A 23,891-nucleotide genomic window follows, 5' to 3' on the forward strand; every position below is an offset into this window, starting at 1 on the left:
TTGCATTTATTTAAAAATAACTTTGTTCGCATTAAAGTTAAAGTTAAAGTTAAAGTACCAATGATTGTCACACACACACTAGGTGTGGCGAAATTATTCTCTGCATTTGACCCATCACCCTTGATCACCCCCTGGGAGGTGAGGGGAGCAGTGGGCAGCAGCGGTGGCTGCGCCCGGGAATCATTTTGGTGATTTAACCCCCAATTCCAACCCTTGATACTGAGTGCCAAGCAGGGAGGTAATGGGTCCCATTTTTATAGTCTTTGGTATGACTCGGCCGGGATTTGAACTCCCAACCTACCGATCTCAGGACGGACACTCCAACCACTAGGCCACTCCTATGAATTTATTACTCCGTCTTTGTCTGTTCTCAAGACAAAGACGGAGGATATGAAAACATTTGAAATAAGAAATAAAGAGCACACTGGGGGGAACCACACAAACTTAACTGCATGCTTTGAGTGCATCATGTTAATCGTTTTTCTGGTATGCCTACCGGAAATTCCGTCATTTTCAACAAGTAGCTCGTTTTTCATTGGTCCTCGGCATGTTCTAAAAATACAAATACATATTTATTAATGAGATACAATATCAAATATTAGACTGATTTCATTTGACAGATAATTTAGTTTGGCCTACAATGGATTGTGATAGCATCTTTAGGGCCTGATCTACTAAGATCCGTATACCAGGTGTTGTTTGGCGCAAACTACAGTATAACATTTTCCGTATTATTAGTGGGTGTGTTGTTTGTGAACTACTAGACTGCGTGTAAAATTGATAACAAGTGCAGAAGTGGTGTAGAGGTTGTTTTTTGTGTGACCATGGAAACACTAATTTCCCTCCACATTCATGTTATCATGCTCTCCAACCTGTGTGTGATGTTGTTGAACAAGCAGCATCTATAATCTGTAACACCTTTTTTGCAATATAGAATCCTCATCTACAAACAAGAGAGACTCTTGTGTGTAACTGTGACAGTTTGCACACAGATTTCATACAGCCGCAATATATTTCCGACAGAACACTAATCAGTCTAGACAGTTCACACTGCGTGAGCTGAATAGTCTTATTTGCATCTACTCCTCTCAGTATTGTTGCTGCATACTGTATATTCTGCATATTCATAAAGACAAACAAGCAAAATGGATTGCGCTCCTTGTTCTGCTCACTTAAGAGAGGCAACACTCTGTGCACGACTTTAGTAGATCAGCTTTGTGTGTTACAAGTTTGCTTGTGTTTTAAGTAGGGTTGTGAGAGATAAACCGATGTGACCAGATATCCGGTTTGACAAGTGAGCGATTTGGCTGACAGAAGCCACTTCAAACGGTAAAAAACAGTACTTCTGTAAAAAAATATATTTTTAGGTTAATCGAGTGTAGAAACATGGACCTGGTATCGCACCAGACTAGCGATCGGCTGACTGTTTGTCTTTTAAACAATGCGAGAGCCAGGAATATCCGCAAAATGATTTGTGTGCATGCTCTGTTAGCTTACCTTACTGAAGACGAGAATAGATGTAATTAGCAGCAGAGCTGTCCACTGATGCGCCTTTGCTAGCAAGCTAGCGGCTAACGTCCGTCCCAGTGGAAAGCTGCTTCTAAGTCAGCAATCCTCGCCTCCATGGCAGCAAAAAAGATAAGTTTGTTGCAAGTATCACTGAAAGACGAGAACTGGTAAACATGCTACACTACATGTCGTAGGAAGATACAATAAGCCATGCTAATCGGTGCCAACAGCTAAAATGGAGTTCACAGCGGTGGGCAGATCGACACATTAATAGTAACGATACCAAGTAGCATATGGTCAATACTACAGTGTAAGATCAATATCGATATCCCAAAATCTGCATCGTTTTTGTTTATAAACTCAGTAAATAAGTCCCTGGACACAGTAGAACTTTAAGGGCAAAAATCTAATGATTTTAATCAGAGCCAACAGTAAGAAATAATTACACCTCGATCTTGTGTTTTTGTCTGATTATAATTGTGATCAGAAATGTTATTATTTAGTGATCTTGAAAATGTAAAGTATCAGTATTGGTGTGACCAATACTGTCCTGTTAGAACCATAACCAAAATTGTAGTGTCACCCCAAACTAATGTAATGTATCAAAAAAAACCTGAAGAAAAAATGTATTACATCCTGAAAGAAGTGTAGATACAATTATGTTTCAACTGAAAATAAGTAGCTATTAACAGTAAATTAACAAGTAGCATTTTTGATTTTTTTAAATACAGGAAATGATAATATATTACTTTATATGTCAGCAGCCAAATAGGAGCCTTTGTGACCCGTTTTCTAATGGTATTATCATTATTTATATACCAAATAAAATATTGTTTAGAGTATAAATATTAGGCCATATCCTCCTTCCGAAGCCAGGGGGTTCTTCAGGAAGAACTTTTTTTATGGGCGCCCAGAACTTGTTGCTACGGTGTTGTTCTCAGGGCACAGTGTTGCCAACTCGGCGACTTTGTCGCTAAATCTGGTGACTTTCCAATCCTCTTGGTTACTTTTTTTGATCAACAGCTACTAGCGAAAAAAAATCTAGCTACTTCTTCCGGTGTTATTGGAGACTTTTTTGCGTCTTGGAGACTTTTTTTGAGTCTTGGAGAGGAGATCCACATGCCTCCAGACTGCAAATAAAATGCGCATGTGCAAAGTTGCCACTGTTTCCACCTTGGTTTAAAGAGCGAGATGTAAATATTTCTTCAATGTCATGTCAAGATAATATAAAATCACTGCAACGTCCCAATTGCATCGTTCATGTTAATGAGCTAGTCATTAGATATGGTTTGTTAGTGAATATCACAACCCTCCATTTTTTAAATCAAATTTGATATTCTAACATTTATCGATGCAGATCAAAATTGATTAAAAAAGACTACTAAGAATCAAAAGAAGAAAGGTAATCTGCAGTTTTAATCATAATTATATATTTTTTTACTCACTTTGACAGCGTCCATTGCCATCAATTATGCAAATGAGATGACGTTTTATCGAATCGTTTGTACACTATATCAAATCTTATCAAATCGTTCTGTTTTTAGAATTTAGCATTTTTTAATCATATCGTAATCCATATGTATCTAGATGTGTAACAAATCGTCCATCACAAAAAGATACACAACCCTACTTTTAATACAAGCAAACCTTTAGTAGATTAGGCCCAATATATACAAAATGCACTAAAGTTGCCCCTATCCTTTCGTTTTAATAACTGCCGTCATGCAGTTTAGGCATTCCTGGCCCAATGTAATCAACATTTTTCTTTTCAATAGCCATGTCTAAGAGCGCGTTAAAAGTCTTGTGTTTGATTTCCAGCTAAAAGATACCCTTTTGCCAAATTAAAAAAAAAGTGTTGGTCTTGTATGTACAGTATTCTTACTGTATGTACAGTAAGTAGCAATTTCTGATTTTTATCAAAATATATATACAGACTGCAGTGGTGGTTGTGGTTTGGACCATGTAAAGGAATAGATAACAAACCCGATGGCAGTCTCCTTTGTTTCATTTTGGCTTTCCCCTTAGAAGCCGGGGCTGTCAGAACTGCTGTGGCTGGAGTAACTGTGAGAGCGACTCCTGCTGCGACTCCAGCTTCCACTCGGACTCCTGCTCCTGCTGGGGCTCCGGCTGCGACTGTAGCTGCTGTAACTATGACTCCGACTGCGACTGCAGCGCGAGGGACTGCTGTCGGAGCTGGACGATGAAGGACTGGGCCGGTAGTACGGGATTGGACGTTTCCGGGCACTGAGGGTGGGGAGAAGGTCAACAGTCAACATTAAGACACTTAGCGTCAAATCTGATGTTATTAGAGAGAAGAAATCATTGTTAAGAGACAAAGATGGTTATAACCAGCACAGTAATAAGTGGGTTAAAAAGATGCACACTCATATCAGAGAAAAGCATGTAGTTAGTTTTGGCACATGAATTGTGTTGTTAAGAGCCACTCTGGGATCACTTCCTGTAAGGTAACTAATTAGCCATTAGCACTTACAAATAACAATTAGTTTGTGATGGAAGCAATCAAAGTGTTACAGCTTTGCTTTGGATGTGTGTCCGCCACGCTCGGGCAATGCAAGCGGAGAAAGGGCTCTGTTACACCAGTGCAGTGATTCCCAACCACTGTGCCGTACATTAGTGCACCATCAGGTTATCATTACTACCACAAGTAATTGTTCATTTAGCTATTACAGTGACAGGCAGAGCAATTAAATGTTCCTCCACTAGATGGCAGGAGGTACATAATCAATTTGTGTATCCGCCATTTTTGTTTGGTGGCGTGCCCTGAGATTATTTCTAATAGCAAATATTTGCCTTGGCTCAATAAAGGTTGGGCAACACTGCATTAGTGAGTGGGCGGAGCATCAGAATTGCTGTGAATTGCAGTAAGGATGTGGAGGAGCAGAAGAAACAAGTATAAGTCAGCTTTACTCTCCGCGTGTTTTACTGCTCAGGAGTCAGACCAGCATGGTCCTGCTGCCTGGCAACAGTTACCACAGTAACCAGGCTGCAGCTCAGCTGCATCCTGTTGTCTTGACATCGGAACCCTAAAGAGCTGGGGGGTGAAAGATCACAGCACATTTCACCTTGATCATTCCTATCCACTTTACACTAAACACAACTTTGTCATAATTAATTAAGTGCAACAAGTTTGGGAAGGATAACTAAGTAAAAGCAGATTTATCCATTCTCAGTATGTCGAGGTAGATGATGCTTATTTCTTAATAACTCATTTTATTTTGTGTTTATGTTGGTTGTGGTCGCTGCAGGCCGTATAACAAACTGTTCATTGGGTACAAGGTGGAAAATTAATCTAGCAAGTAGGTTGTTTATCTACCTGGTAATCCTGCGAGCCTCCATGAAACTGGGTGAATCTCTCCTCCGTTTGCGAATGGGCGAGTAACTCCGGGAGCGGCGTCGGGCCCGGCTGTCAGTGTCGCTGTCACAGCGGTTCTGGCTGTCTCTTTCTCTGTGTAACATGGAAATTAGTCAGAGCAGGTAAAAAAAGTGAAGTGAGTGATACGGTGCTAACCTGGAGGTATTCTGTCTTGCGTTAGGGGCCCTCGTCTTGCTGGGGCCACGGTCCCAGGAGCGTTCGCTGCTCCAAGAGCTGCTACGGTGTCTCGCTTTCTGTTTGCTCCGTGATGCCTCCTTCTTTCTGTCGGACGTGTGCGAGTGGCGGCCTGAAGATGTTGATGGGCTGCGATGGTATCCCTGACCTCGACCGGAACGCTGGTGAAGTTTGGTGGAATGGCCACTTTTTGTCCTAAGGAAGGTGCACAATCTATCATGATCAATGTCTTAATATCAACAATACTAGGATTATTGGGTAATATATTTCATCGCTAGCCACACATTCAAATTTAGTTTAGCAATGCTGCCAAACACATTTAAAAATGGTCTGCGAATGGACCGACATATGTTATTTTTGTTGGCCTGATCTGCTAAAGGGGCGATCACACATTGGCAGTTTGGTCATGGGGTTTCTCAAACCACCGTGAACCGTGTGAAACGATGGCGGAAAGCCTTTTTCAACATGTTTTGATCACCACGGATCTCCCTGAAAGGCGGCGGAGTCCTCCACCTTCTACTTCGCATGAACCGCCGTGCCTTTGTGTAGCTCTTTGATGAGCCCTTCATGCTTCTGTCTTTAATTCCACCATGAAAAATGTACCATGTTACATTTTTGTGTCCTGTCCCTGTGGTTCTTAGGGTTCATGGCGAATGAATGACGGATGACCAGGTTTTGTGTTTGGTATTAACACAGCCCTTGGCGGAGCGCGGCGAATTGCCAAACCGATGACAAATCAACGAACGTCCCTTAAAATTCCAAATAAGTACTAATAAACTGTTTTTACAAAGTACATCATTGTGAGTACTATTAGTGTGCGTGTTATGGACGATCTACTACAGTAAGACTGTGTACAATTGATAAACAGGGTTAGGCATCGGGCATCGATGAGAACTGGGTCTTACATTCCGATTCTCCCGGAATCATCCGCATTTTTAAATGTCAATTTCTATTTTTAATGTTGAGTCTGCCGATCGAAGAGTTAGCTGCCATAGAAGTGGCTCGCCTAAGCAATTTATCGCCATACACAGTGTGGAGCCACACATCAAAGTCAATAATCCTCAGAGAGAACAAGTCCCTACCTTATGTCAAAAATGATTTACGACCTAGCTGTCAAAAATGATTTACGACCTAGCTGTCAAAAATGATTAATGACCTAGCTGTCAAAAATGATTAATGACCTTGGGGTCAAAGGTCAAAGGGGGGTGGGGTTATGGAAAGGTCAGAGGGAGGGGGGGAGGAGGGGGGAATACACCTTGTGTCAGAAATGATTAATGACCGTGATACACCTTGTGTCAGAAATGATTGATGACCCTAGAAGAGGAGGTGGGGTTATGGAAAGGTCAGAGGGAGGGGGGTATGAGGAGTCCCACGAGTCCCGCAGCCGGCCTTGTGAACCCCGACAAAGTCATGGGAGGAGTGGGGGAGAAAAGTTGGAAAAGTGGTCAAAAGTCCTCAAAATGTTCAAAAATCACACGCGTAATAAACACCAGGTGCTCTCATTTTCACACACACACACACACACACACACATATATATGTGAATGGGTTTGGTTATAACAAAGTATTTGTTAGTACGAGCGCCAAGAGGAAATGGAAAAGATGGAGAAACCCTTTGTTTCAGCAGCCGTGATTAGTGAAACGCCAGTTTCCATTTATAAAAATAATAAAACTTACCTGGCCGCTCCTCGCAAAAGTAGAGTTTTTTTGAAACGCACTCAAATTCCTCCAACCGAGTCTTTGCGTGAGAAATGGTGCTTGGATGCCTACGGAATGGTTGGATCTTTTGGATATGTTTTCAAATATCAGACAGGAGATATTTGCTTGTTTCAACTGAAAGAGAGAAGAGACGAAAGCCCTTTTTCGATTGCTTCTTCGCTATCAACCGTGGATTGGGATGTGTTAAGTCTGACAATGCCCGATGTCCTTTGGCATGATCCTTCTCCGATGGAAAAACGAGTAAAAGGAAGCTTGTTTACTTACCCGACGATGGATGAGTTGAGTGAGAGAAGAATTCTGTTTAGCGCTACTTGGGAGACGAAATCTTCGGCCTCAGGTCGTTGGTTTTTCCGCGCCAGTCTCCGTGCTCCTAAAATCAACGGTTCCTATACGCCCCAGTTGACCGAGCCAGACGTCTTTTCCCTGGAGTCTTTCAACTCCGAATGCGGGGTGTTTACACCGGTGGTGGTCGTGCCCATAGCGGCATGGCGAGAGTGTATGGGGGAAATGAAGGAGAAGATAGACGTCTTGTTTCGAAGCAGTCGGAATTGGAAATGTATGGTGACAACGAGAAGAAGGTTGAGCTTTGAGACCACACCCCCGACGGAGTACGAAAGGACCTCCCCCGCTTCAGTTTCAACCAATAACCTTCAAGGGAATACTCCCGCCGAAACCTCAACCAATACCATTTGAAAACAACCCTTCCGAATCGGATTGTTCTCTCTATCCTCCATTTTCACAAATAAACTACAATTTTTAAGTTTTATTATTGCTGGAAGACTGTAGGATAAGGTTACACACAGATTGAAGAACAAGCAGCAACAAGCAAGCTAATAGCTAAGTTAATTGCTAAGATAGCTTGAAGCAACAGAAGAAAACAAGTGCTTCATAAAGTAAAGCATACACACTTCTGACAAACAAAAAAATAAAGTGCAGAATAATGAACAATGAAGTGTAGTAAAATGTGTATCAAGGGTATCGGTTTTAACGATATATATATATATATATATATATATATATATGTAACGGGTATAAGAAATACTTTGATTATTTGAGTGAAATTACTGCTAAAATATGTATATTGTTTGTTATGTAATGAGAGGTCCAGTTGCGCTACCTGCTGGTACCTGAAAGTCTGTAATTATGACCGCAAACCGGAAGCTTATTAGCAGACTTCCTGTCCTCTGCTAATGGTAAGCCACGTTCTGATATTGCTCTGCAAAATATTATATATTACACTAAAGCTAACGTGAAATTTATTGTAAGATACACAGTTATTTAACAGCAGTTGAAATGCTATGTTGTGGAATTTTCGTTTTGAATTGGTTGTTGCTCATGTCAGATGTATTACTATTTTGCACTGAAGTCGATATTGTTTCCCCCCTGTAGACATCGAAACCAGCAGAGGTGCTAACCACATATTGTGTGTATGTGCGTTGTGATCACTCATTGCAGGTAATAATTGTTGCACTATGTGCGTTTTACGTGTCAAGAGGTTCATATTTAAATTTGTATTGTTCGCCATTTTAACATGCGAACAACGTGGTCTGTCATATTCACTAGTCACCACCAGAGGGTGCTAAAAGTCCATTTAATTATTTGTGTCATGTCATGTCTTGTATTGTATTTTGTATTTTTCTATTTTCTATTTCATAAATATATAAAAAAGGATGATGTTTGTTAAAAAAACCAAGTAAAGAATATGTTCTATTGAATTAATTGTAATACCAGTAAAGATAAAAGCAAGTTAAAACCACTATACGATCACACGAAAAAAAGTGTACTGTTAAAAACCATTGTATTAAGTCACATCTGTAATTGCATTTCATGTAATTGTAATAATATGAAAATGTTATGTACTTGAGCAGACTTCCTGTCCTCTGCTAATGACATCGAAACCAGCAGAGGTGCTAACCACATATTGTGTGTATGTGCGTTCTGATCACTCATTGCAGCTACCAGGAAAGAACCACATCATCCAATCTAGCCTGTGTGTGGGTTCTTCGCGGGACGGGTACACAGCAGTTACACACATATATATATATGTATATATATATATATATATATATGTCATGTCTGTATTATCATGTTTTGTTTTAAGTCATGTTTTGTTTAGTTTCTGTCTTTTCACTCCCTTGTCTGGTCACCATAGCAACCATTAGTTTTCACCTGTCACGTCACGCACCTGTTTCACATTTTGACTCACACACACCTGTCACCAATCATGTCACTGTTATTTAAGCATACCTTGTTCATCACTCGTCCTGCCTGCATTGTCGTCATGTCACTCCGGTTTATGTCTCGTTTTGACAAAGTAAGTTTCCATGTCCATGTCCTAGTTTTTGTTAATTAGCAGCTTCATATGTTTTAGGCACACTTGCCTTTTTTGGTTGTATCTTTGTGTTTTGTGGTAGTGACTGTTTAATGTCAATAAATCCAAGCCTACCTTCACGCTGTCGTCCGGAGCCGTCTATTTTGCGTTGGAAGAACAACCCCGCAGCTAGCTGCGACCCCCACGTGACAGAATGCAGGCAGCATACGTTCTTCCGCAGACCGGCCACGAGGAGGTGATGGAGACGCACTAGCAAAAATGGAAGCCAGCCAGAAAGGCTTTTTCTCGCCAGCATAACGCATTGTTCCCCCAAAATCTTCATCCGGACAACAAGATTCCACAACCAGCCCATTCTTCCTTCCCGCCGCAGGAGACCCGTGCTGATGACGTCATCCCGCCCACTGGTGATGACGTCAGAAACCAAGATTTTTTTTTTTTTGAGTCTATTTACACCCTCTGTCAGCCGCCCTCTATGGACTTTGTTTCAAAGAAAAATCCTTTTGAGAAAATTGTCTCTAAATTTAGATTTTTTCAGACCCAGTCTAAAGTGGGGGTAGGGAATAGACATTTTGGACAATTTAGTGGGGAGGAGTCTACCCCCCTACACCCACCCCTAAAGAAGATGCCAGACCTCAGGGAGCGCGTCTGGTATCCGCTCCTTGAGGGGGGGACTGGGACCGGGAGCTGTGCTGGTGGGGTGACTCAGATGCACCCAACCAGGCAGCAACCTCCAGCCCGTCCTCCACCACTAGTCCGTCGGCATGTAAAGCCGCAACCCCCAGCTAGACCGCCTCCGCCATGCTCATGGCTAACCTCAGCCCGGGTGGGCTTGCAGACGCCACCATCATCTCCGGTGGTCTTGCAGACGCCACCAGCATCTCCGGTGGGCTGGCAGACGCCACCAGCATGTCCGGTGGGCTTGCAGACGCCACCAGCATCTCCGGTGGGCTTGCAGACGCCACCAGCATCTCCGGTGGGCTTGCAGACGCCACCAGCATCTCCGGTGGGCTTGCAGACGCCACCAGCATCTCCGGTGGGCCTGCAAACGCCACCAGCTCCAGTTCCTGCTCCTCGGCTAGCACCTGCTCCAGTTTCTGCTCCTCGGCTAGCACCTGCTCCAGTTCCTGCTCCTCGGCTAGCACCTGCTCCAGTTCCTGCTCCTCGGCTAGCACCTGCTCCCTCCAGTTGCTGCTCCTCGGCTAGCACCTGCTCCAGTTCCTGCTCCTTGGCGAGCACCTGCTCCAGTTCCTGCTCCTCGGCTAGCACCTGCTCCAGTTCCTGCTCCACGGCTAGCGCCAAGGCTAGCACCAGAGCCACGGCTAGCACCTGTCGCTGCTCCAAGACTAGCACCTGTCGCTGCTCCAAGGCTAGCACCTGTCGCTGCTCCACGGCTAGCACCTGTCGCCGCACCAAGGCTAGCACCAGATCCATGTCAAGACCAAGACCCTCCACGCCAAGACCAAGACCCTCCACGCCAAGTCCAAGACCAAGACCCTCCACGCCAAGTCCAAGACCAAGACCCTCCACGCCAAGACCAAGACCCTCCACGCCAAGTCCAAGACCCTCCACGCCAAGTCCAAGACCCTCCACGCCAAGTCCAAGACCCTCCACGCCAAGTCCAAGACCAAGACCCGCCATGCCAAGACCCGCCATGCCAAGACCCACACCAAGACCAAGACCCGCCATGCCAAGACCAAGACCCGCCATGCCAAGACCAAGACCCGCCATGCCAAGACCAAGACCTAGATCCGCCATGCCAAGACCCGCCATGCCAAGACCCGCCATGCCAAGACCAAGACCAAGACCCGCCATGCCAAGACCAAGACCAAGACCCGCCATGCCAAGACCAAGACCCGCCATGCCAAGACCTAGACCAAGACCAAGACCCACGCCTAGACCAAGACCAAGACCCACGCCGAGCTTCGCCGCCGGACGCGCCAAGCCGAGCTTCGCCGCCTGACTTGCCACGCCGAGCTGCCACGCCTGCCAAGTTGTCGACGCGCCTGCCTCCTCGTCGGCCACGGATATGGCCGCTACCTGGTCGCCCGCCACGCCAAGTGCGCCCACCTCCCAGTCGGCCACGAATGTGGCCATTCCCTGGGCGCCCGCCTCGACTGCTGCAGCGGCGTTCCACTCGCCGCCGCCACCTAACTCTGCCCCGGTGGATACGGGGACACGTGGTCTGGCGACCCACCGCCATGTCCCCCTCCCGCCCTCCCATGACTTTTGTTAAGTTTTTTTTTCTTGGACATCTGGTATCTGTCCTTAAGGGAGGGGCTCTGTCATGTCTGTATTATCATGTTTTAAGTCATGTTTTGTTTAGTTTCTGTCTTTTCACTCCCTTGTCTGGTCACCATAGCAACCATTAGTTTTCACCTGTCACGTCACGCACCTGTTTCACGTTTTGACTCACACACACCTGTCACCAATCATGTCACTGTTATTTAAGCATACCTTGTTCATCACTCGTCCTGCCTGCATTGTCGTCATGTCACTCCGGTTTATGTCTCGTTTTGACAAAGTAAGTTTCCATGTCCATGTCCTAGTTTTTGTTAATTAGCAGCTTCATATGTTTTAGGCACACTTGCCTTTTTTGGTTGTATCTTTGTGTTTTGTGGTAGTGACTGTTTAATGTCAATAAATCCAAGCCTACCTTCACGCTGTCGTCCGGAGCAAAATGTCGTCCGGAGCCGTCTATTTTGCGTTGGAAGAACAACCCCGCAGCTAGCTGCGACCCCCACGTGACAATATATATATATATATATATATATGTGATGGGACACAAATAGGGGATTTTATTTTTTTTATGTTTCTTTGCCATTCATGTCTTTGAGTGTTTTTATTGTTGTGGATTTTAATTGCATGTTTTATTGCTGTGGAATTTGATTGTATTTTTAATTGCATGTTTTTACACGTTGCAGACTTTGAATGTATTTTTAATTGCATGTTTTACACTTTGCGGACTTTGACTGTATTTTTAATTGCATGTTTTTATTCCTTGTGGACTTTGCTGGCATTTTAAGACGTTGCCCCTTTTAGCTTGTTGCCCCTGACAACCAAAGTGCCCAATCGAACGGCACCTGAAATCAGACGCACCTGTGGAGCATTAGGGCTGCACACATTTAAAACGGAGCGACCAGCGAGGATCGTGAGGCTTGACAAGGAGGACTAGGTGAACGCGCGCAGGTTGGGAAGGAATCCCCAGGACTACCCAGCAGACCCGCAGGCTACCGAAGCGAACCCCCAGAATCCCACAACACGCAGGGGCAGAGGAAACTCTGCCTCCAAAGTAAGTGTCGTGCCTTGTGGATTTGCGGGGGTATTCAACTGCCTTGGGCTGTGGGCTTGCGGCTCGTGCGTCGTGCGCTGGCTGTGTGGTTCTGTGAGCAGGAGCGATCGGGACCCAGAGACCTGCAGTGACCCCCGGGGAGAGACCAAGAGGCGGAGCGAGCCGGGACTTTCAGCCAACAGCCGAGTTAGATATACTTTTCGAGACGAGTGATGCAATCGAGTGACGTAAGCGCGCTCCCGCGTCAGGGGGTGCATATTATGGCAGGGGTGCGTTTTCCGGCACAACACCGGAGACTGGCGAGGAGGGTGGGCGTACCCAATACTCCTACGCGATTCCGCAGGGGCAGGGGAAACCCTGCCTTGTGTGTAAGTGTGACGTCAGCCCTGAGAGCGTCTCCGTGTTTTTAAATTATTTTATCCCCGTGGCCTGCCTCCGATTTAATTTGTGTGCAGGAGGACGCCGTGGAGGTGAGCTGAGCCAGGACACTGACAACGCCTGTCGTGGCTGTACCCTCACCATATTATTGTTTACCAATTGGTATTTTTAGTGTTAACTTGACTGTTTGTATTGTAATAAATTGTAAATCTGCATCATTATCTTTCCTTATTTTGGGACGGTTGCTCTCACTGCATTGGGTTCTTAATATTGATATTCGTTTTTAACAACATTTTATTAGATTTTAGTATCCCACCACTCTGGTCCATCACATGTATGTATGTATGTATGTGTATATATATATTCATATTAGGGCTGTAAAGTAGTAAAAAAAAAAATTAAATCAAATAAGTCACATTCTAAACCTGTGTTTCAACCATTTCACCGTCAACACATTGAAACTAGCAAATTTCCGGTTTTCTAAAGCTTATTTCCACCTCCTTTTCTAAAGTTTTCACAGTTCACATTTTCTAATCAAATCCAGCCATTCCGCTAATCAGGACAACGAAGTTACCTATTTTATTTTTCCTAAAAATTCCTGATTTTCCTGACGTTCCAAGATTCTCAATTCACTACGTAAACATTTTTAACCGATTTAAAAAAAAATAAAATAAAATAAAAATAATAATAATTACAATACCAACCATTCATAAAATCTAAGACAATTGTGCCAGAATCAATATTTTAAACCATTCCTGGTTTTCCTGAAATCCCCACATTTTCAGGGAATTCACATTTAAATGGACATATTCATTGTTCTAGAATGCTCTAAATTCTCAAGAATTTTTGCATTTTTTAAACCTGATTACGACCTTTCAACCACCCACCCACACTGCTCTTCCCATATATCGAACGCAAAACATGTTTTCACTTTCACAAAATTCCTGGTTTTCCGGTAATTTTCTCCCCATTGACAATGAATGGGAAATACATAATGAAACAATCAATCAAAGTTTATATAGTCCTAAATCATGAGTGTCTCAAAGGGCTGCACAAGCCACAACGACATCCTCGGCTCAGAGCCCACATCAGGGCAAGAAAAAACTCAACCCTATGGGATACAATGAGAAACCTTGGAGGAAACCGCAGATGTGCGCCCCCCCCCCCCCCCCCCCCCCCCACCCCCATATCCCACATTTCTCAACCGATTTGAACCGTTCCAACATCCACACACTCAACTCACCCTGGATATTGAAGCATTTCAGTTCCACTCACACGTATCGAACGGTTTGGCGGCTTGCGCACATAAGGCAATCACACGCAGTGCTGACCAGAATAGCAAATTCCCAGTTAAATCAGGGATGTCAAACGTATGGCCGCGAGCCGAAACAGGCCCGCAAACAGTTTTTATCTGGCCTGAGGTCCACGAGATAAGTTTAAAAGTTAGCTGATTTTTTTTATGAAATAAAGTGCTGGTGTATATGTGTCCACAAGATGTCACAATAGCAATTCTGTTGGGCAAGCAAACGGTTCATACCAGGGCCAAGCAAGAGGTACACAGTTAAGTGTGGCTGTGGCTCTTCTCCCTCAACCCAAACAAAACGTAAAACGGCAGGTTTTAAAAGCATTATTTGGCAATCTCATTGGCCCAAAATGTCTCTTGTCAAAAATGAGAAAAGTCAACACAGGATGTAACTCAACACTTTTGTTCTACCTCCGTTTCTTGTGGTTTGTTGAGTTAGCACAGCATTAACACGTGGACCAATGAGGTTTTTGATACCTAGAAAAGTTTCCATCTATTTATTGTGTTTTTTGTTCAATCACAGATAGGCTGTGACTTAAGGTTTAATTGTGACTTTATAACTGAGACAAAGTCTAAGTTTATTGTGTTTTTAAAACTCCACCATTTTTTTCCTCAGAATTTTCAACAAACTTGAAGTGTTTGTCAAGAGGATTATTTGTGATTTGTACATTTTCAGAATGTGCTTGCTTTATTTCCTGTCCAAAGTAAAACAAAGAAAACAACCTGAAGTTGTTTTTATTTTTAAGTTATCATGCCATGATTTTACCAGTCTGGCCCACTTGGGAATATACAGTATTTTCCTCTATGTGGCCACCGAGGTAAAATGAGTTTGACACCACTGAGTAAAGTCAATGTATTCTTGTTTGCCAATTAAGAATTCAAAATAACATTTTGATATCGACATATCTCATCTGTGCATACATTACTATAATACCCATGTCCTGGCGGTACCTGTCAGCTGCCTCCGGAGTCCTATGAGCCAAAAGAGCCCGATAGGACTCTTTCTTCAGCTTGACGGCATCCCTTACCGCTGGTGTCCACCAGCGGGTTCTAGGATTACCGCCACGACAGGCACCAACCACCTTGCGGCCACAGCTCCAATCGGCCGCCTCGACAATAGAGGCACGGAACATCGTCCACTCGGACTCAATGTCCAGCGCCTCCCTTGTGACATGTTCAAAGTTCTTCCGGAGGTGGGAATTGAAACTCTCTCTGACAGGAGACTCTGCCAGGCGTTCCCAGCAAACCCTCACAGTTTGGGCCTGCCAGGTCTGTCCGGCATCCTCCCCCACCATCGCAGCCAACTCACCACCAGGTGTTGATCGGTAGAAAGCTCCGCCCCTCTCTTCACCCGAGTGTCCAAAACACGAGATCGCAAATCCGATGACACAACTACAAAGTCGATCATGGAACTGCGGCCTAGGGTGTCCTGGTGCCAAGTGCACATATGGACACCCTTACGTTTGAACATGATGTTTGCTATTGACAATCTGTGACGAGCACAAAAGTCCAACAACAAAACACCACTCAGGTTCAGATCCGGGCGGACATTCTTCCCAATCACACCTCCCCAGGTTTCACTGTCGCTGCCAACATGAGCGTTGAAGTCCCCCAGTAAAACGAGGGAATCACCCGGGGGAGCACTCTCGAGCGAATCCAAAAAGGATGGGTACTCTGAGCTGCCGCTTGTCGCGTAAGCGCACACAACAGTCAGGACCCGTCCCCCCACCCGAAGGCGGAGGGAAGCTACCCTCTCGTCCACCGGGTTGAACTCCAACATGCAGGCTTTGAGCCGGGGGGAAACAAGAATTGCCACCCCAGCCCGTCCCCTCTCACTGCCGGCAACGCCATAGTGGAAGAGAGTCCAGCCCCTCTCAAGAGAACTGGTTCCAGAGCCCTTGCTGTGCGTCAAAGTGAGTCCGACTATATCTAGCCGGAACTTCTCCACCGCACGCTCAGGCTCCTTCCCCCCCAGCGAGGTGACGTTCCACGTCCCATGAGCTAACTTATGTAGCCGAGGATCGGACCGCCAAGTGCCCTGCCTTCGGCTTCCGCCCAGCTCACACTACACCCGACCTCTATGGCCCCTGCTATGGGTGGTGAGCCCATTGGAGGGGGGACCCACGTTGCCTCTTCGGGCTGTGCCCGGCCGGGCCCCAGGCGCTCGCCATCGTTCCCCACCTACGGGCCTGGCTCCAGAGGGGGGCCCCGGTGACCCGCGTCCGGACGAGGGAAATCTGGGTCCTTTGTTCGTGTTCTTCATAGAGGTCTTCGAGCTGCTCTTTGTCTGATCCCTCACCTAGGACCAGTTTGCCTGGGGAGACCCTAACAGGGGGCATAGAAGCCCCCGGACAACATAGCTGGGACACACAAACTCCTCTACCACGTTAAGGTGGCAGCTCAGAGAGGATGTTGACTAAGATGTTGTTTGGGTTGATTTCAGCTTTTGAAAGGGTACATCAACTTGTCAACAGGACAGTATGTACTTCATTATCATATATGTAACTGTCTTGAGGAATATATTCAAACACTTTATTAATATTTATTATATGCATGAACAAAGAGTAGTTATTATTGTATATAGCTTCTAAACAAGAAAGAGGTTTTGGCACATCAACATCGGATCAATAAAAGTCCTTTACGATCTCAATATAACCATAAAAATGGCCAACTGTCATTTATCGCACATGATAAAGGCTTAAATAATTTCAAACTCATAACCTTACGATAACCACAAAGATACGTGTTTTTCTTACATGTAGTAATCAGGACAGACAAAGCCCAATTTTTGGCAGGGAATCAGTTTCTGATGGCAGCAAATAATAGATTAGTTGTGTCGATGTCACGATCGATGATTTTTCTGCTGATGGCATCATAGCAGTAACATTGAAAAAAGTCCTGTTGACTTTCTCACAGTAAACATATACGATGTAGAGGTAAAGTCATACTTTTTGTTTTTTGCTGTTTTATCCTTATCTCACAGGTAAAAGCATTTGGTTGGCTCTCATTCATAACTAACCCCCAACCCTCTTTTAATGTACGCCATTAAAGAGCTGTGACTGGATATATTTCGGACTTGTCCTACCCTTCGACAGACAAAATTATGTATGATTGGATTTCGTTTATGTCAACATTTTCCTCTCATGTTTATACATTTAACATGTCTGTTCGGTCAAAATTTGGAAACCAATGCCAATGATGATGAAATTATGTAATTTTGGGGACGGCGTGGCTCGGTTGGTAGAGCGGCTATGCCAGCAACCTGAGGGTTCTTGATTCGATCCCCGGCTTCCGCCATCCTGGTCACGTCCATTGTGTCCTCGAGCGAGACACTTCACCCTTGCTCCTGATGGATTGTGGTTAGGGCCTTGCATGGCAGCTCCTGCCATCAGTGTGATTGTGTGTATGAATGGGTGAAAGTGAATAGTGTCAAAGCAGCTTGAGTACCTTGAAGGTAGAAAAGCGCTATACAAGTATAACCCATTTACCATTTTTCTTTTTGGCGTGGATACAAATATGAATGTTTGATGTGTTTGATTCTTGATAATGTGTGACTTGCATAAACATTAAGAAAGTTATTGTACAGTTAAGTCATTTGATGCGAATACAATAGATAGAACTACAAGAATGGAATTGTAATGAGAGAAGACCGGAGAGACCACTGGTATTTATTTACTATTATTGGTCCTTAGATACAGCTAGTGATAAATACTATATATATTGATAGTGGTATTTAATGCTATCCTTCTTTGGTTTAAGGATATAAACTTATCCTTATCCAACTCAGCCTTTTTAAGGGCAGGCAGACAAAAGTCCTAAAGAACTTCACAGTTGATAACCAAGGAAGCAGTTACTGGAAAATGGACGGAAGTCCCGAAAAAATTTCCAGGTCAATACAGCTGACACATAGACATTTGATGGAAGATCCTCTAAATATGGCGGAACAAAAAAAAGATACCAAAAGACAAATAACTAAAAAAAAAAGTTATTTCACCAAGAAAGCCAGCCATCAGAAAGGCAAGCAATATGACGGAAGAAGAGTTGGCAGAAGAGTTTTCTACATTTAGTCAGTAATGAACTCGAATCTCAAGCATTGGATGATCCAGATAAAGAATTGATCAGAGAAGCGTTGGAAAAGGATACAAAAGAGTCTGATGCAAAGTATATGGAAATTGAAAAAAAAACCCTCCTCCTTGTGACAAGACAGTGAAGATTATCTTATAGCAAAAATCAAAAGGGCTGAAGGAATCTCCATTGAAATTGAAAACATGTCTTCTGCAACTACTGAAGGCAGTACTTTGTTTTCAAGTGTTAAATGAACATGTGCAGATTGCAACCACAGCTATATCCACCCAGAGACATTGGTTTCCCAATCAGCAGTTGGAAGAATTAGAAGGAAGAGTCCAAGCTGTCGAAATGGACACGATGAATCTAAGAGAAGCTAAACTTAGCATAGACAAAAAAATAACAAACTCCTACTCTAGTGGAGAAGAGATTTTCAGGCTCTTGGAGAACAAGTATGGAAATACTTAAACCATCACAATCAAAAGAACTACAAGAACTACCTCCCATAAAGGGAAACAATCCAAGACAGGTCATCAAACTTATAGAAAATAATGAAAAGGCTCTAACAGACCTAACAGATTTAGGAAACCCTGGTGCCGTTAAAAACCCACTTCCCATGCTATCAAAAAAAGTAAACTGCACCCCCTCATCCAAAAGGATTGGTTCGAATAATAAAAGGGAACCAGAAAACAGCGTTACAATAAACAACCAGTTTGGCAAGTTGTCAGCTTTCCTAAAATGGCACACTAAAGAACGAAACATCACAGTTGGGGACATTGTTCAGGTAGCTCACCAAAAATGTCCTAAGAGGGCAGTACAAATTAAAACAATGTTGACAACATTGAATCAGTAACCTTGGGGTCACCTTCTCCCCTGCTTGTTGTGGATGCAGTAAGCATTCACGCTGCTATCGATGCGAGCAGAGCAGCAGCACCAGCTGATCGGCAGAGGCTGTCACTGCTCGCCGAGGGCGGTGAATGCTGCTTGCTTTCACCTCAGAGACTTCAAGACACAAAATATTCTCTAAGACTCAAAAAAGTTTCCTATATCACCGGGAAAAGTCACTAGATTTGTCAATAGAAGCTGTTTACAAAAAAGTCACGAAGAAGATTGGCAACACTGTCGGTGCCATCCTTGAGTGCGTGTTTCGCTTTAAGATGGTATTTCAAAATTGATGTGCATGTCCATGTCAAAAACTTTTTGTTGCTGCAACACCAACAAGTTACCTTAGTTTTAATAATAATAACAATAATAATACATTTTATTAATTTGCACTTAACCTTTGAATAACAAATCTTTATCCAAAGTTCTGTTTTGAAGCGAAGTGGGCCGCCCATCCTCGCAATCACAGAACGCAATAATTTATTTTTATTAATCACATGCGTTGACACGTTAACGTTGACAGCTCTAATATATATATATATATATATATATATATGTATATATGTATATCTATGGGCCAGCAAGGCCTTCTCTGCTGGCCTAACATAACCAGAAATAATGATCATAATTAAAGATAAAAGTAATGTTTTATTTACTTTCCCTAAATATCTAAAAGTATTCATATTCTCTTCATGTCATATTATGCTCCTCCCAGCGCTATTATTTTTAGGTTTGAGTTTTTATCCAATCAGAATTCAGCTAGCTTATGTTGCCATGCTGTACGAAATCTGCCTGGGGCCTTCAGAATCAACAGTGCAGGCGTCTATGCACTGTAAGTGAACGGGCACATACAGTTGATAGATAGTTGCGATAGTCAATCAGATCACGAGTTGATGTCAGTAAGGCCTTCTAGCTGGCCTTACGTTGAACGTGACATTTACGCGTCCTATGATTGGATACTCATTGGGACTGTTAGCGGATGAATTTGAGAACACAGAGTTGAGAGACAGAGGGCAGCTCGGTAGAAGAGAGGTTAGTGCGTCTGCCTCACAATACAAAGGTCCTGAGTAGTCCTGGGTTCAATCCCGGGCTCGGGATCTTTCTGTGTGGAGTTTGCATGTTCACTCCGTGACTGAGTGGGTTCCCTCCGGGTACTCCGGCTTCCTAGCACTTCCAAAAACATGCACCTGGGGATAGGTTGATTGGCAACACTAAATCGGCCCGAGTGTGTGAGTGTGAATGTTGTCTGTCTATCTGTGTTGGCCCTGTGATGAGGTGGCGACTTGTCCAGGGTGTACCCCGCCTTCCGCCCGATTGTAGCTGAGATAGGCTCCAGCGCACCCCGCGACCCCGAAGCGAATAAGCGGTAGCAAAAGGAAGGATGGATGGACGGAGTTGAGAGACAGTTACGATAGCCAATCTAAGTAGTCTGATGTTAACGAGACTGTGATTGGATACTCACTCGTCATTCCAAAGTGAGTATCCATTCACAAGTTGCTTAGCAGGAAGCAAGAAGTGTTGACCCACAAAGAAGGAGAACAAAACGTTGATTAGGTAGCAGATATATATTGTGATGTTATGAGCTAGGTAACCCAGCATGCCACAGTAGCCACGTTTAGGTTGTTGAATGTAGCCATGCCGGATGTTAGCAGCTACAGCTGGATGTTATCGATGAGCACGCTGTGGAGTAAACTTAAAGAACTCAGCCAACACGCCTCGTATGCATCTTTTATGATTACACAAGGCAACTCATATATTTGCAAAGCCATTTTCAACAAGGATATTTAAAGAGTAACTACATCTTGTGAGACGATGTCGGCAATGAAATGGGGAAATGCCTGTAGTGCCAATAGTGAATTGTGAGTTCAAATATTTTATTTCTTAATTTTTTCACATTTAATATGTTTTTTCCAATTTTAATTCTGACAGTACCACATAAGATATGTTTTAATTGCTGATGCGGGTTTATTGATTTTTAAATGCGCCAGTAAATAGCCCGTTTTGTACACTGTTGAGGTGATTCAATGGAAAGTAGTGCGTACATGTGTTTCTGTATTGTACTTCTCCAGCAATGGTCATGTGGTGACATAAATCATGGTATTTTGAGAGGTAATCAATAAAGTCGGACATTAATGAAGGCCTAGGTGGGAAACACACGGCTCGCCACTGGTTCCAGGTGTGTGTGTATGTATGCGTTTGTGTATGTGTGACAATATGAAGCCATATGTTTGTGATCATACGTGAGTTAAGGTGTTCCAGATTCTCCGAGAAGTTTTACAATAAGAAGTATAAACATCTTTCTCAAATATTTCTTCTTACTTTCTCTGATGCCGGCTCCTCCCTCTGTGAGTGTGATCGTGCTGGGAGTGTGCCGAGTCACTGCTGCGAGCGGGAGAGCAGGAGTTCCTGTTGTGATCTCGCTGGTTCTGCGTTCTCCCTGACCTGTGACCGACAGCCGCAGCCTTGTCGTCCACACTCTCGCCATCGCTCGACTCACGCAGCTGCACGCCCTGACTCCTGCAGTGGACCTTCTGTTCTTTCAGCAAAGTGGACTGGATACTAGTAGAGCCAGGAGCCAAAGTGCGCAGTTTCTGTAAATAAACAATGACCAACAAAGAAAAAAAGAAGACAAAAGAAGACAAAAGGAGCATTAGAATGTTTTCAGGCTTGTGACTGAGCAACACGGTACCAAAGGAAGGTAACATGTGAAAAAAATAAAAGTTTTCTCCATAAGGCTTCTAGATAGATAGTCCTCTAAGGTGCAGCACATGCAATACTTGGCATGCAAAACCATAATGAATTAAAGAAAATCATAATTAAAAAAACAAAACAAAACTAAGAGGAGAAAGACAAGAGGGAAAAATACCAAAATAAGTGAATAAATAATAGAGCAGAGGCAGAAAGTAAAGAGCTACAGATAGTGGAAATTAGAATAGAAAAAGAGGACTTCTTTCATTTGAATGACTTTAAAGAAATGAATCAAAACAAAGACAACTGGACAGAACATCACAGAAATGGAGGGAACAAAATAAAGAACACAATTATTCAATCAGTCGAATCAGAAAAAATCATCTGCTACACAATTTTTCTCTTTTTGATTTTTTTTCCCCTGAAACAAGTGCTGACATGTGAACAGCGACCCATTTTCTTCTATTAAAATCAATGTTATTCCTGTTTAACTCCCTTCTGGTTAACATCCACTTACCAATAAAGTGGTATTCCCTCCTTTAGTAGGTAAGGTATGAAGAAAAGGGAAAAGTGGGGCAACATAAGTGCATCATTAGATTCACAAAATGCAAGAGAAAAATACACAAAACCCTTCCTGTCAGTGAGTCATGACACAGTGCATGGGAATCAATGGAAAATAAGTGAAAACAAAGAGGAACACCACAATGTGCAAGGGATCCCTCACACAGAGTACTTGTTTTGGGACTAACCACCTCCTGGTAACATTTAGTGGTACTTATCTATTTCAGCCTGATACATTCCAATGGAAACAACCTTGGCCTTTAAAGGGTGATGACAGTCTGCTCACAGCCTCCTTCATACGAGCGGTACTTTTTAAGTGTCTCTTACTGACTCTTTCGCTTCTTTTGCTAAGTTTTTAGCACATTTCAATAAAATCCTGTGCATGACTTAGTTATTATATGTCCCCACTTTTTAAAACCACCTTTATCTTAAAGCCTAACAAAACATTTAACAAAGCCAACTCTAAATTCATCATAGACTGTCCAACTTTGTAAGATACACCAACACTAAGTTGCAAGTGACTATTACCGAATTATTTGGGGTGTAACGAAATTCAGTTAAACAAAAAACAAAAAAAACGTCACAATAAAATTCAAAGATGTACAAAATAAATACAAAAAAAAAAAAAGTTCCAAGAACGCAAAGTGGCACGATGAGATTTGACTGCTTGCTGCATCAGCTGACGCTGCAGTGTCTACAAGATGGAGAACGACATGGCTCCCGGCAGCGCTACCTATCTCGGGACAATTAAGTCGCCGCACCCGTGGTTTCAGCACATGGATGCCTCGTTCCAAGTTGAAGGAACAAGTATTTCCATGTTGTAGCAGTGCTGGAAGCTTCAACGACAGCCAGAGCAACGACGCTACTGGAGGATTCACCAGCACTCGAAGCCTTTTTAAATTTGTTCTTACTGTCAGAAATAAAGGGGGTCGACCGCTTACCAACTTCATGGAAAGCAAAGCCTTGAATGAATGTAGAGCAAGTATATTTAACTAAATTGTTTTGGGGGCCACATTTCCAGAAAGCTAAGGACAGGGGGAATGGACTTCTTCTTTCACTATTAGTCTTATTTTGTTAATTCCAGAGAACCGGCATCTTCAACAGGAGACATTTGTTTTTGGTCTATTTTTTTGTTGTTGTCAGAGTTACAGAAGCACTCTGCTGTTTTTAAGGACCTTCTGCAAAAAAAAAACTAGTCAAAGATGTGTATGACAGCTGCAAAATGTGTGTCTCACATGTTTTTTTTTTTATTGAACTCATGGACCACCAATGGAGTAACCCAAATGATGAAAAAGAGAGAACCTAACATGGAGCCTTGAGGAACACCACTAGTATCACTAAGTAAGTTGGGTTCATTTTTTCTTTGTGGAAGCAAACCATTCTAATACATAGGCTCTAACTTTTGCAACGCAATTGTTTTTCATCAACAAAAATTTTCATAAAACAGATCGTCATTGGTTATTTTTTTTCCACGTTATTTTATATTGTATAGTGAGCCCTTTATTGCATTTGGTATTGTCTCGTGTGTTGACAATTTCGTTACACCCCTACAAATTTTACAATGAAGTATAAACACTTTTGCAAGCAATTAAATAGCT

The 23,891-nt window shown here is 43.3% G+C and overlaps 1 protein-coding gene across 2 annotated transcripts in view; it reads right to left on the bottom strand.

Moving 5' to 3' along the window:
• Positions 1-332: 332 nt before the first annotated feature.
• The window catches only part of srrm3 (serine/arginine repetitive matrix 3), a 113,681-nt gene continuing 90,122 nt past the window's right edge, over positions 333-23,891 (bottom strand). For both annotated transcript variants that reach the window (XM_061963132.1, XM_061963134.1), the window contains exons 11-14: positions 21,364-21,635; positions 5,039-5,272; positions 4,844-4,975; positions 333-3,753 (exon numbers count right to left, since the gene is read on the bottom strand). In XM_061963132.1, the coding sequence (XP_061819116.1) occupies positions 3,531-3,753; positions 4,844-4,975; positions 5,039-5,272; positions 21,364-21,635 (861 nt within the window). In that variant the 3' untranslated portion in view covers positions 333-3,530. The remainder of the gene's footprint in view (positions 3,754-4,843; positions 4,976-5,038; positions 5,273-21,363; positions 21,636-23,891) is intronic.

Source organism: Nerophis lumbriciformis, linkage group LG09 (assembly GCF_033978685.3).
Source record: "Nerophis lumbriciformis linkage group LG09, RoL_Nlum_v2.1, whole genome shotgun sequence".
Taxonomy (NCBI): Eukaryota; Metazoa; Chordata; class Actinopteri; order Syngnathiformes; family Syngnathidae; genus Nerophis; species Nerophis lumbriciformis.